The 13,111-nt window shown below is 42.7% G+C and overlaps 1 protein-coding gene across 1 annotated transcript in view; it reads right to left on the bottom strand.

The window, feature by feature from the left end:
- Positions 1–13,111, bottom strand: part of LOC131190413 (uncharacterized) — a 39,419-nt gene that overhangs the window by 24,541 nt on the left and 1,767 nt on the right. Inside the window, exons 2-10 of the mRNA XM_058167734.1 lie at positions 12,645–13,077; positions 12,093–12,124; positions 11,036–11,563; positions 9,603–9,654; positions 5,090–5,230; positions 3,346–3,408; positions 2,225–2,354; positions 1,570–1,684; positions 1,107–1,206 (exon numbers count right to left, since the gene is read on the bottom strand). Of these exons, the coding sequence (XP_058023717.1) occupies positions 1,107–1,206; positions 1,570–1,684; positions 2,225–2,354; positions 3,346–3,408; positions 5,090–5,230; positions 9,603–9,654; positions 11,036–11,563; positions 12,093–12,124; positions 12,645–12,835 (1,352 nt within the window). The 5' untranslated portion in view covers positions 12,836–13,077. The remainder of the gene's footprint in view (positions 1–1,106; positions 1,207–1,569; positions 1,685–2,224; positions 2,355–3,345; positions 3,409–5,089; positions 5,231–9,602; positions 9,655–11,035; positions 11,564–12,092; positions 12,125–12,644; positions 13,078–13,111) is intronic.

Raw genomic sequence — 13,111 nt, 5'->3', positions numbered from 1 at the left:
GAGTCGGCCAATTCTTTCGCTGGCTCTGGTTGAATTACTGACTTGGTGAAGCAGAGTGGAAAATCAATGCAATTTGCCTGGGTTACCTCAGGAGCACCCACCAATTCAAGTATCTCTGCTCCTTATGTGGAAGCTAGCTGGTTGTCTTTTTTTTAAAATTTAAACCTGTTAAGTTAATGGAGCCACCATAAATATATACTGTATTTTTTGGAGTATAAGACACACTTTTTCCCCCCTAAAAGGGGGTGAAAATTTGGGTGCATCTTATACACCGAATGTAGCCATGCCTACCTGCTGGCCCCCACCCTTCAGCCTCTGCCTCCCAACAGTTTACCTCCTTGCAGCAAACAGCCCATTTGAGCTTCAGCACAGCCTAATTAGAACAAGCAGTTGATTGTCAAATGGATCGGCCTCCTGACCCTCAGCTGTTTCAGGCTGCAGGGATTGCCATTGCCTATTGCTGCACCGAGCTCCGCAGTTTGCTGCAAGGAGGTAAATTGCTGGGAGGCAGGTTTTTTTTGTGTGTGCTAATCAGGCTGTGGTGAAAATGAAAATGAAATGAAAATGAAAATGAAACTAAAGCAGACTGTTTGCTGCTTTATTGCTGGGAGGCAGATTTTTTTTTTTTTCCCTCCCCAAAACAGGTAGGTGTGTCTTATAGTCCGCAGCGTCTTATACACCGAAAAATACGATATATGTTGGGATGATCATAAGTCAAGGACTACCTTGACTTGAATGTAACCTAGAACAGGGGTCACCAACCTTTCAGACCTCAGGGACCACTAAATTCATAATCTTAAATCCCGAGGACCACTAATATGATTTTTTAAAAAAGATAAATAGTATTTAGTGAAATATAAAAAATGCAAATAATTTTTTTGCGGACCACCAAAATTTTCTCGCAGACCACCAATGGTCCGCGGAACACTGGGTTGGTGACCACTGGCCTAGAAAGTGAGATTGAGAAAACCATCTGCTTTATGATTTACTGGAAAGGCTTCTCAGTTGATGATTGTGAGAAGAAGGAAGCTGGATTTGATGGGAGTGATTCTGATGGTGCTTAAGTCATTTCTGCAATAGGGGAAAGCATTGTGGGACATACTCACTGTAGGGGTTTTTCTCCTGTATGGATCCGCCTGTGGATAATTAAATTACTGCTTGTTCGGAAGGAGCGGGCGCAGAACTCACATATGTAGTCCCTTTTATCTGCAAGTAAAGGGCACAATAAGTCACCGACCAACCTGATTCTAAAGGCACATCCTTCAAAATAGATATGGGCATTGATGGGATTCAAGCAGTTTGCACCAGTTCAGGAGAACCGGTTGTTAACTTTCTGAGCAGTTTGATAAACTGGTTGTTGGAAGAAATAATTAGGGCAGAGAACCGATTGTTAAATTGCTTGAATCCCACCATTGGATATGGGCAACCTATAAATATTTTCTCCCCAATTCTAGTCAGGGCTGGCCCAAGACGTTTTGATTTAGACAGACTGCAAGGGCAATGAAAGCTGTAGTTCACAACGTTTAGCAGGCACCAGACGGGTGGAAGAGAGATGGTTAGACTGCTCACCACTGTGCAGCTTCTCATGTTCCTTGAGATGTTTCTTGAAGTTGAAGGATTTGCCACAGCTTGGATCAGAGCAGGTAAAGGTCTTTTGGTGAACATGCTGGTATTTCTTGTGGTACTGGAAGATGGGGAAAAAATAGCCCATAGAGAATATAAGGCTCTAAAATCTGTATGGCTCCTTACTTAGATCAGTAGTTCTCAACCTTTTCTTCATTATGGACTCCCTTTAAATGCCTTTTGTGGCCACAGACCCCCCCCCCCCGATTTAAATCATAAACTTTTTTCAAGTTCTCCTGGACCCCCTCTAATGACACTGCAGTCCCCCAGGGGTTCGCGGACCACAGGTTGAGAACCACTGGCATAGATAAGCCAAAGGAAGATTTTTTTTTAGTAGCAGCGACATACACAATGATGACATTCTGTAGCAGCTGGACCATGCATCCCTTCTATTTCTCTGGATGATGCTTCTAAAGCAAAGGGGGAGGGGACTTTTCCTGGCGTAAATTCTAAAATTTGTAGTCTTCTGTTAACTTCAGTACTCCTGGTCCAGCCAGATGCCAACAAACAGGGAATTATAGAAAGTGTCACCCTGCTGCTTTCCTCCAAAATGCTGACACTTTGGAAAATTTAAAGGAAACATGGAAGTTCTGTCAGTCACCTGTATCCAGCCCAAGAGACCGGTGACCACTGCTGTTCCTCCATCACTTACATTCAAGTATTGGCGATTGGAGAAAATTTTCCCACAGCCATCATAGTCACAAAGGAGAATTTCTCGCTTGGCTGCCTTCCTATGAAGAAAGGCAAAGGCAGAAGAGACAGGGAAGCCAAAAGGAAGAGGAAAAATGTCAAATCTCCAGGCTGGGGATACGCAACAGAATTGTAGAACTATTAACACAGCCTTTGTGTACTCTAGCTCAACATACAAAAATATTTTATGTCTCCCCCACCCCAAAGTAAACAACCCTGTATTGTTTAGAGATCTTGATGGGTCAAAAAATAATTTGGACAAAGACAGCTAAATATATCACTTTACTTAAACTTCAACCAGTGTGATTTTAATCATATCCATTTGATACATAATAGATTAACAATTTTTGGGCAGCATCTTTTCCCAAAGTCTTTATGATTCCAACGAGAAGGCAATTACAATAATCCATTAGGTTTTTAATAACTTTTGTATTATTAGGTAAAGGTTTCATGGGTTTGCTAATCCTGATAAGCTACAGTGGGCCTTCCTAGCTGCTCTTCTCCTTCTTTGGATCTTGTAGTTCCTTTGGGTGAAGCTACTCCGTCTTATTCTAATGAGCAAGAGCCATCGTGGCACAATGGTTAGAATGCTGTATTGCAAGCTAACTCTGCCAACTGCCTTCAGTTTGATCCTGACCGGTTCAAGGTTGACTCAGCTTTCCATCTTCCTGAGGTTGGTAAAATGAGGACCCAGATTGTTGGGAGCAATATGCTGACATTGTAAACCACTTAGAGAGGGCTGTAAAGCACTATGAAGTGGCATATAAATCTAAATGCTATTGCTATGACTAATGATGGTTTATTTAATGATGCATTATTTGCGCTTGTTAGACTAAACAGCATATAAATGGCAGTTTGTAAGTAGGATGGATGGACCGAAAGACAGACAGACAATAAATAGATAGACAAGCCAATCATCTTTCCCAGACTTGCAGCTTTAATCAACCTACCTAAACTTTTTGTAAGCTTCCCTTTCTACTTTTGGCCCATGTTGGCTGAGGATATCATGAGCAACCAGGGACCTGAACTTACCTGATTCTCTTAGGACCAATTTGGGACAAGTCTTCATCTCTTGGCTGTGCCTGCTTCTTGCAGCTAGAAAGAGAGATTGGGATTGCTTTTCATGAAAACTGGGCTAAAATGGCAATAAAAAACAGAATCAATCAATGACTCAAATCAGTTGATAATAAAAGCCAAGATTTCTACACAAGGGCTTTGGGCTGACAAATATGGGGAAAGGAACTACCTGGATAGCGGGTAGAAAAATGAAGGAACTGCGTAAACCTGTCTAGGACCTTTTATGGGTCAAATCAAGTTTATACTGTAGACTAGACTGCATTTGTACTTTAATGGTACTCTATCTTTAAGACAGAGGTTCAAAGCCTTAAATCCCAGGGTAGAACATGGCTCTAAATGTATTGATTATAGCCTAGACCAGTGATGGCTAACCTTTTTGCCATCGTGTGCCAGGAGAGGGGGTGTCACACACGTGCGGTGCCCACACCCATAATTCTATGTGTCCCGCCCCTGTGCATGTGCGCGACCCCCCCAGCTCCTGGCACGCGATGGCCCGGTAGGCCTGTTTTTCTTTATCACCTGACTCCATGCCCACTCTAGGAGTCTAGGGAGGGCAAAAACGGCTTTCCCCACCCTCCAGAGTTCCTCCAGAGGCAGAAAACGGCCCGTTTGACAAAATCCAATCCCGCGCATGCGTGCGCCGCAGCTGAACTCGCGTGCCCACTGATATGCCATAGGTTTGCCATCGCAGGCCTAGACTGTTCCTTGACACACTATAATTCTTGATAATAGTGATAGAACACTATTAACTATGTGAAATATAATCATTTTGTGTTGACCAGTGTAATTATATTTTTAAGAGTCAGTTAGTGTAACAGTTAAACTCTAAAAGGCCACAGAGAGTCCTTAGTTTCAAAAAAAGATTTGCAACATAAAGTAAAAGGATAAAGTAGTGGTTATAAGCCATCTTTTGTATCCAATAACTAAAAAGACATAGATCTGGGGCATTCCAGATAACCATTTGAGTCCAATAATGTCCAATGACATTTATAACGCAGTGTGTCATCATAACCCTGTTATATCCCAAATAAGAGTCAAAGGATTTCCTACAGGATGACAGCACCTACTTGATATTGGCTGTTCTTAAAAGACCTGATTATACTTGGATGGTAGTCTATAAAGAAATCCCAGGACTGTAAATAGAACGGGATCTTTGCAAAATATCCCAAAGGTACGCAGTGCTAAATCACTTCCTGCCTTGCTAATGCTTTTTTTAATTTTTACTGGTCTGCATTGTTAAAATCATTTAGCCTGAGTGTTCATTTGAGATGTTCTATTCCAATGTTTCTCAACCTTGACAACTTGAAGATATGTGGATTTCAATTCCCAGAATTTCGGGAATTGAAGTCCACATACCATTAAGTTGCTAAGACTGGGAAGAACTCTTCTGTTCCATAGGTTACCTGGTAGGAGTGGCATATGAAGTGGTACAGTAGAACCTCTGGTCACAACCATAATTTGTTCCATAACTTTGGCCACAAACTGATTTGGTTGTGAGCTGAACCTAATTTTGGAAATTTGGTGCTTGCAAAAAAAATGGTGCGGAAGGGGAAATTGGTTGCGGAAAAAAACTGAGTTTTTGGGTCGGAACCCGATTTGGTCCTGGTCAGAAGCATTCAAGAAAATACTTCCTTGTTGATCTCTCATTATCCACACTGAAGTGGACTCTGCTGCATTTAAATTCTTCTAATTTCATTACCTATCCAAGGAAGGCTGATAATTTTCATCTCGCAGGTCATCCATGTATAGCATGTTATCTTCCTCTGTGAAATCTTCTGCTTCCTCTTCCTCTGGTGGACCAGACACTGATTCTGGTGTCTCCCCTGGTACAGTTAAAATCCTGAAGAAAATAAAAAAATGAAAGGCCAAGATTCAGTCCCCAAACATCCTTCATTCTGGATGAACCTTGGCTTCTTTAGTTTGGTACATTCCTCCTTTTCAGTTGATGTGGTTATTGGGTCAAGAATGGTAGGTTATAAGTCAAGTCAAGCCTCATGTTATTTTTATTAGAGATCTGAAGCAGCTTTCCCCTAGTGGTCATCCTCCAGAGATATGGACTTCAACTCCCAGAATTCCCCTGCCAACAATGTTCCCTCTAATTTTTCACGAGTCTGAGCAAGCACACTAACTCCCTGAGCGGTCCCTTGGACCACTGTGAGCAACATCAGACGTGCGGGTCATGCCAGCATCGCATCCATTCAAGTCAGATGATTTATTAAATCCATTCATTTATTTTATTTATTTATTATTATTATTATTTTATTTTATTTTATTTATTATTATTATTATTATTATTATTTATTATTATTCATTTATTAAATCCATCCATTCAAGTCACATGATTTATTAAAAGAATCAAACAGATTCGGCTAGCTAAAACTTTTAGCTAGATTCGGCTAGCTAAAACTTTTAGCTAGCCGAATCTGTGCTGCGCAGCTAATCAACATCATTTGACAGGCGTTGATTAGCTGCGCAGCACAGATTCGCTAGCTAAAACTTTTAGCTAGAATCGCTAGCTAAAAGTTTTAGCTAGCGAATCTGTGCTGCAGCTAATCAACGAATTTGACAGGCGTTGATTAGCTGCGCAGCACAGATTCGACTAGCTAAAACTTTTAGCTAGAATCGCTAGCTAAAGTTTTAGCTAGCGAATCTGTGCTGCAGCTAATCAACGCCTGTCAAATGGCGTTGATTAGCTGCGCACAGATTCGCTAGCTAAAAGTTTTAGCTAGCGAATCTGTGCTGCGCAGCTAATCAACGTCATTTGACAGGCGTTGATTAGCTGCGCAGCACAGATTTTCTGTGCGCGGAGACCGTGTCAGCAGTGCGCATTTGCGCACGCGCGCAGCTTAGAGGGAACAGTGCCTGCCAATATGTAGTTACTGCTGAATTTACTGGAATATCTACAGAACCCAAAGTTGGGGAAGACTGAGCTAACAACTAAACCTGGAATCCTTCTGTTCAAGTTATGTTATGTTATGTTATGTTATGTTATGGCAAATCTCCTTCCCAGGCTGAAGGAAATCAACAACTGGCAGATGACCTGAACGTGTTTTACTGCAGGTTTGAAAGGAAACTACAGCCACCTATCTCCACAACCCCCATCTCAGACACACCAATAGCAGCCAAGCCTCCTCCAACTGACCCTATCCCATTGGGTTCACAACCCCTAGTGATCATAGAAAAGGAAGTTCAAGACCTATTTCACAGACAAAAGCCAGGAAAAACTCCAGGCCCAGACAAGATAACTCCTTCTTGCTTAAAAGTCTGTGCTGACCAATTGGACCCCATCTTCACCCGTATCTTCAATAAATTGCTAGAGATGTGCTACGTTCCTTCTTGCTTCAAATGCTCTATTATCATCCCAGTGCCAAAGAAGCCCACCATCAAGGAACTGAATGATTACAGACCAGTTGCTCTAACAACTGTAATTATGAAAACCTTTGAAAGGCTAGTGCTGTCTCACTTGAAAACCATCACGGATCCACTGTTAGACCCCCCTGAATTTGCATACTGATTAAATAGCTCAACAGATGATTTGCTTCATTTATGCAGGCTGCAAAACAGATTGTTCCCAGAAGCTACAGCAGATCCCTCCATGACAAAATTAGTGGACCAGAGGAATGCTGTCGATATAATTTACTTGGACTTCAGTAAAGCATTTGATAAAGTAGACCATAACCTACTACTAGATAAAGTAGAAAAATGTGAGTTAGACAGCACTACCACCAGATGGATTCGCAACTGGCTGACCAACCGCACTCAACATGTAGTCCTCAATGGAACTACATCCACATGGAGGGAAGTATGCAGTGGAGTACCCCAAGGCTCTGTTTTAGGCCCAGTATTCTTCAACATCTTCATCAATGACTTGGACAAGGGGATAGATGGGGAACTCATCAAATTTGCAGATGACACCAAGCTGGCAGGAATAGCCAACACTCCAGAAGATAGGCTCAAGATACAGAAGGATCTTTACAGACTTGAACATTGGGCGCTATCTAACAAAATGAAGTTCAACAGTGAAAAAAGTAAGGTTCTAAATTTAGATAAAAAAACTAAAATGCTATTGCTCAATAGTAGTAACTGTGAGAGGGATCTTGGAGTCCTAGTGGACAACCATTTAGCTATGAGCCAGCAGTGTGCAGCAGCTGCCAAAAAAGCCAACACTGTTCTGGGCTGCATAAACAGAAGGATAGAATCAAGATCATGTGAAGTGTTAATACCACTTTATAATGCCTTGGTAAAGCCATACTTGGAATATTGCATTCAGTTTTGGTCGCCACGATGTAAAAAAGATGTTGAGACTCTAGAAAGAATGCAGAGAAGAGCAACAAAGATGATTAGGGGACTGGAGGCTAAAACATATGAAGAATGGTTGCAGGAACTGGGTATGTCTAGTTTAATGAAAAGAAGGACTAGGGGAGACATGATAGCAGTGTTCCAATATCTCAGGGGTTGCCACAAAGAAGAGGGAGTCAAACTATTCTCCAAAGCACCTGAGGGTAGAACAAGAAGCAATGGGTGGAAACTAATCAAGGAGAGAAGCAACTTGGAACTAAGGAGGAATTTCCTGACAGTTAGAACAATCGATAAGTGGAACAACTTGCCTGCAGAAGTTGTGAATGCTCCAACACTGGAAATTTTTAAGAAAATGTTGGATAGCCATTGGTCTGAAATGGTGTAGGGTTTCCTGCCTGGGCAGGGGGTTGGACTAGAAGACCTCCAAGGTCCCTTCCAACTCTGCTATTATGTTATGTTATATCTTCCGCGATCACTGCCTGACCAGGGTATGTAAAGTCAGGACTGCACTTGTGTTTATGTCAGTTAACTGTTCTCCATGTTTCTGTAGCCCCTCACTTACTCACAATCTACATAAAGGTTTGGCCGCCGTTGCCGCCGCAGCTACCGTCACACACACAAACGAAAACCAGGAATAGATTTTTGTAAAATCTACTGAAGTTCGCAGATGACACAACAGTGATTGGTCTCATTCGAGACAATGACGAATCCGCATATAGACGAGAGGTCGAACGACTAGCCTTGTGGTGCAACCAAAACAATCTGGAACTGAACACACTCAAAACCGTAGAAATGGTGGTAGACTTTAGGAAAAACCCTTCCATACTTCCACCTCTCACAATACTTGACAACACAGTATCAACAGTAGAAACCTTCAAATTTCTGGGTTCTATCATATCGCAAGATCTCAAATGGACAGCTAACATCAAAAACATCATTAAAAAAGGACAACAAAGAATGTTCTTTCTGCGCCAACTCAGTAAGCTCAAACTGCCCAAGGAGCTGCTGATCCAATTCTACAGAGGAATTATTGAGTCTGTCATTTGCACCTCTATAACTGTCTGGTTCGGTTCTGCAACCCAACAAGAAAAACACAGACTTCAGAGGATAATTAGAACTGCAGAAAAAATAATTGCTACCAACCTGCCTTCCATTGAGGACCTGTATACTGCACGAATCAAGAAGAGGGCCGTGAAAATATTTGCAGATCCCTCGCATCCTGGACATAAACTGTTTCAACTCCTACCCTCAAAACGACGCTATAGAGCACTGCACACCAGAACAACTAGACACAAGAACAGTTTTTTCCCGAAGGCCATCACTCTGCTAAACAAATAATTCCCTCAACACTGTCAGACTATTTACTGAATCTGCACTACTATTAATCGTTTCATAGTTCCCATCACCAATCTCTTTCCACTTATGACTGTATGACTATAACTTGTTGCTGGCAATCCTTATGATTTATATTGATATATTGATCATCAATTGTGTTGTAAATGTTGTACCTTGATGAACGTATCTTTTCTTTTATGTACACTGAGAGCATATGCACCAAGACAAATTCCTTGTGTGTCCAATCACACTTGGCCAATAAAATTCTATTCTATTCTATTCTATTCTATTCTATTCTATTCTATTCTATTCTATTCTATTCTATTCTATTCTATTCTATTCTATTCTAAAGAACAGTTGTGGATGTTCACTATGAGGCTCAGAACAAATAATGGGATCATTATTCTTCCTCAATGTCTTTCCAAGATGTCTTTTGCACCAGGTTTCTTTGGCAAATGCCATTTTTACAAAAGATGCCGTCAATCTCGTAAATCTGAAAGCCATTTGCCCTCAACACATAGCATGGCAAGCAAGTTCCATTTGGACCCTGCCATGATGGCATGAGAGAAGAAATGTACCTTTCAGGTCCTGGAGCTTCGGTGCTACCTGGAATCTCATCCGGTGCAGCTTCTACAAGAGAAAACACAGCCGTGTCAGATTGAGAGAAGAGAATCAGCAAAACTGCAGTCTTTTTAAGGTAAGTCATTTAAAAGGAGCTTGAATGCTGAAGCTCAACAGTGGACATAAAATTGCTTCCAAGACCCATTTCCCTAGACTAGGGGTGTCAAACACAAAGGCCCGGGCACTGAATCCGGCCTGCAAGGTACTTAGATCTGGCCCGCAGGGCCTCCCTGGAAACAGCAAAGGAGTGGGCACATGCAGACCTCCCAAGCTCCATTTTCACTGGCAGAGGGTTGCAAGAGGGCGTCGCAGCCGAAAATGGAGCTTGGGAGCCTGTTTTTGCTGGCAAAGGACTTGGGCCACCATAGGAGTGATGACGAGCTGGCCATGCCTACCCTATCCATGTCCCCCCTCCCTGCAAGGTGAAGCACAACCCTGATGCGGCCCTCAATGAAATAGAGTTTGACACCCCTGCCCTATGCCATATTTCTTTTTTTTTAAAATACAGCCATCTACTTGGTTCGCTTTTAATAGTCTCTTGCCTGGTTAGCACTGGTGAGTAAGAATCTCCTTTAGGGGATCATACAGAAGTATTTTTGAAAACTACAAAGGACTTCCTTTCTTTCTTGTTCCCCCAGAATATATGTTTGGGGGGTGAAGGCTAGTAAGCCTTGATAGCAGGGGTGCTATTCAGCAGCTTTTGACAGGTTCTGGAGAACCGATAGCGGAAATTTTCAGTAGTTCGGAGAACCGGCAAATATCACCTCTGGCTGGCCCCAGGAGTGGGGTGGGAATGGAGATTTTGCAATATCCTTCCCCTGGAGTGAGATAGGAATGGAGATTTTACAGTATCCTTCCCCTGCCACGCCCACTAAGCCACACCACTAGAAATGGTAGTAAAAAAAATTGAATTCCACCACTTCTTGATAGGTTCATATTCCCTATAAGTGCATTTTGTTTGGTTCTTTATTCAAGAGCAGTGACATTCCTTCTGGACTCAGTATCTCCCACTTCCAACTGCCTTTCTTTTTCAAAATGCATGTCCCTTGCCCTCATTGTTGGGGGGGCGGGGGGGGGGGAGAGAAGAAAGATCTTGCTTCCTCACTGGTATTTTGCAGGGTTTCCTCTTTTTGGGCTAAGATTATTTAGGATTACTGGACACACAGTAAATGTGTTATTGACAGGCTCAAAAGCTTGAAATAAACTTCTAAGCCACAACCCAGATACGCTATGAGAAAAACTTGACCCTGGCCCACCTCTGCCCTATACTCACTCCACCCCCCCTTGTCCGTGGTTTGCATATGCTACCAATCTGTCACCTTTGCCCAACACAAGTCTAGCCTTACCGCCTCCCAATTCCATCCGTGGCTCCTCCACCCACTCTCCTCACCTGTTTCATCCGAATCTGTACTGCACAGTAATTCTGTCTCCTTGTCCAGACCTGTGCCACTGGCAGGAGACATACATGTGGTCCTCTCTCTATTTGTACCACATTCCTCATCCTCTTGGGAAGATGGTTCTGGCTCGTCCACAGGACAGGGCGAGTTGGAAGCAAGTGCTAACGAAATGGCATGGGCTGCTGCTGCTTTGCGAAGGGAGCGCCGGCATCTGGTGACCCGAGAGGGTGGGTGGCTAAGCACGGAAGTAATTGCTTCCTCCTCTTGCTCCTGCCTGCCACCAGAGGCTGTTTGGCAAAAGGGTGGCGGGCTGATCTTTGAGGCAGGGGGACTCCAGGCGAAGGTATGACCAGCCAGACACTCCCATTCCAGCTGGCTGCAGACTCTCTCCTGCTCCAGCAAAGCAGTCTTCACATTAGGGATGAAGCCACATTCCTGGCTGTGATTGTGAGAAAGGATAACCAGACGTTGCAATGCCTCCGAAGGAAAAGGGATGGGATCAGCAGTGGAGCTGTCTGATCCTGAAGAAAGGAGGAAAGAAAAAAAAAAGAGACTCAGCTTTAACAGAGAAGCAAAACTTCAGTGTGAAATTCCCCACTCTTAAGCTCTCAATCCTGTTTTTGATCTCAAAAGGAGAAACTGAATTTCAGTTCAAGGAACTATATAATTACCAATAGTCCTTGAAACTGTTTGAAGTTACAATGTCACTGAAAAAAGTGACATATGACTATTTTTCACTTACAACTGTTGCAGCATCTCCATGGTCACGTGATCAAAATTCAGACACTTGGCAACGGACTCACATTTATGACGGTCGCAGTGTCCCAGGGTCATGTGATCCCCTTATGTGACCTAACAACTATGTTATTAACTTAACAACTGCAGTGATTCACTTAATAACTGTGGCAAGAAAGGTCATAAAATGGAGCAAAACTTGCTTAACAACTGTCTTACTTAACAACAGAGAGTTTGAGCTCAATTGCAGTCATAACTCAAGGACTACCAGTATAAGCCTGTTCTAGACCATAGATAACCTGTAAGGGCGTTTACCTGTTTTCAATACTGAGGCATGTGAACTGCACCTACCAAAGAAAGATAAGAGGTAGAGTGAGCAGACAGAATAAATTGTGCTCACACATGAGCAATAATAATCTCTAAACTGCATCCAGCATACAAGATAATTTTAATAATAAAAATCAGCAGTGCTAGAACCTTCTCAAATGTGGAACTTCCATGGATATGGACTTCAATTCTCTTTTAAGGTTCTCCTAGCCAATTAAAGATTGGAACAAAGTAAGAACAGGGAGAAAGGCATTAGAATATCCCAAAATGAGGATGGGAGTGGCTGATGATGGGAGCGACTCGTTCTCTGTGAACTTATTAATATATTTTCTACGCTGTGAAACCTCAGCTTGATATTCTCTTCCTCTAATAGCAGAAAGGTTGCAACATTTGCCCAAAATCAAGCAGTTCAACCTCCCATTAAAGTAGCATGAGACATGTCACACAGCCCTTTACTTAAATTCATATAGTCTAATGTTGAATGTTTACTTAATATTTGGACAAAACTAACCAAAATAGTCATTGTGCACAAAGTCTCACCTGTCAAGCAGATATTTGGCCAGCTGGGAATGGAGAGAAAATCCCAGCTGCTCTTTCAGCTGACACCACTGCTCCAGGTGGCTTCCGATACGGATCCGGCACTTGCTGCGTCGGGCATCCAGGTCTTTACGTTTCTGCTTGCGAATAATCTCGGAGGCCCGCTGGCGGCCCTTGCGTCCACGCCGCATCATCTCACTGAACTGGACAGACAGGCAGATTAGGAATCTGCATAGAATAGCCACTGGATCATAAGTACATTACATGCCCACAAAGAGAGATCTGTCTCCAGCCATAGTTGAAGGATCCAATGGCTCTGGCCAGCATGGACAGTTCTGCCTTCTGTTTCAGGGGTTGTAGATATTCCAGCTTTGACTCCAACATCAGAAGACTTTAGATGACACCACTGCCTAGAAAAAGGTGATCAATGGGCAACCTAAGCCGAGGAAGAGGACAAGATGTTATCCCAT

Source organism: Ahaetulla prasina, chromosome 2 (genome assembly GCF_028640845.1).
Source record: "Ahaetulla prasina isolate Xishuangbanna chromosome 2, ASM2864084v1, whole genome shotgun sequence".
NCBI classification, from domain to species: Eukaryota; Metazoa; Chordata; class Lepidosauria; order Squamata; family Colubridae; genus Ahaetulla; species Ahaetulla prasina.
Note: the sequence above shows the minus strand (reverse complement) of the source record. Positions and strands in the feature narration are given on the sequence as shown.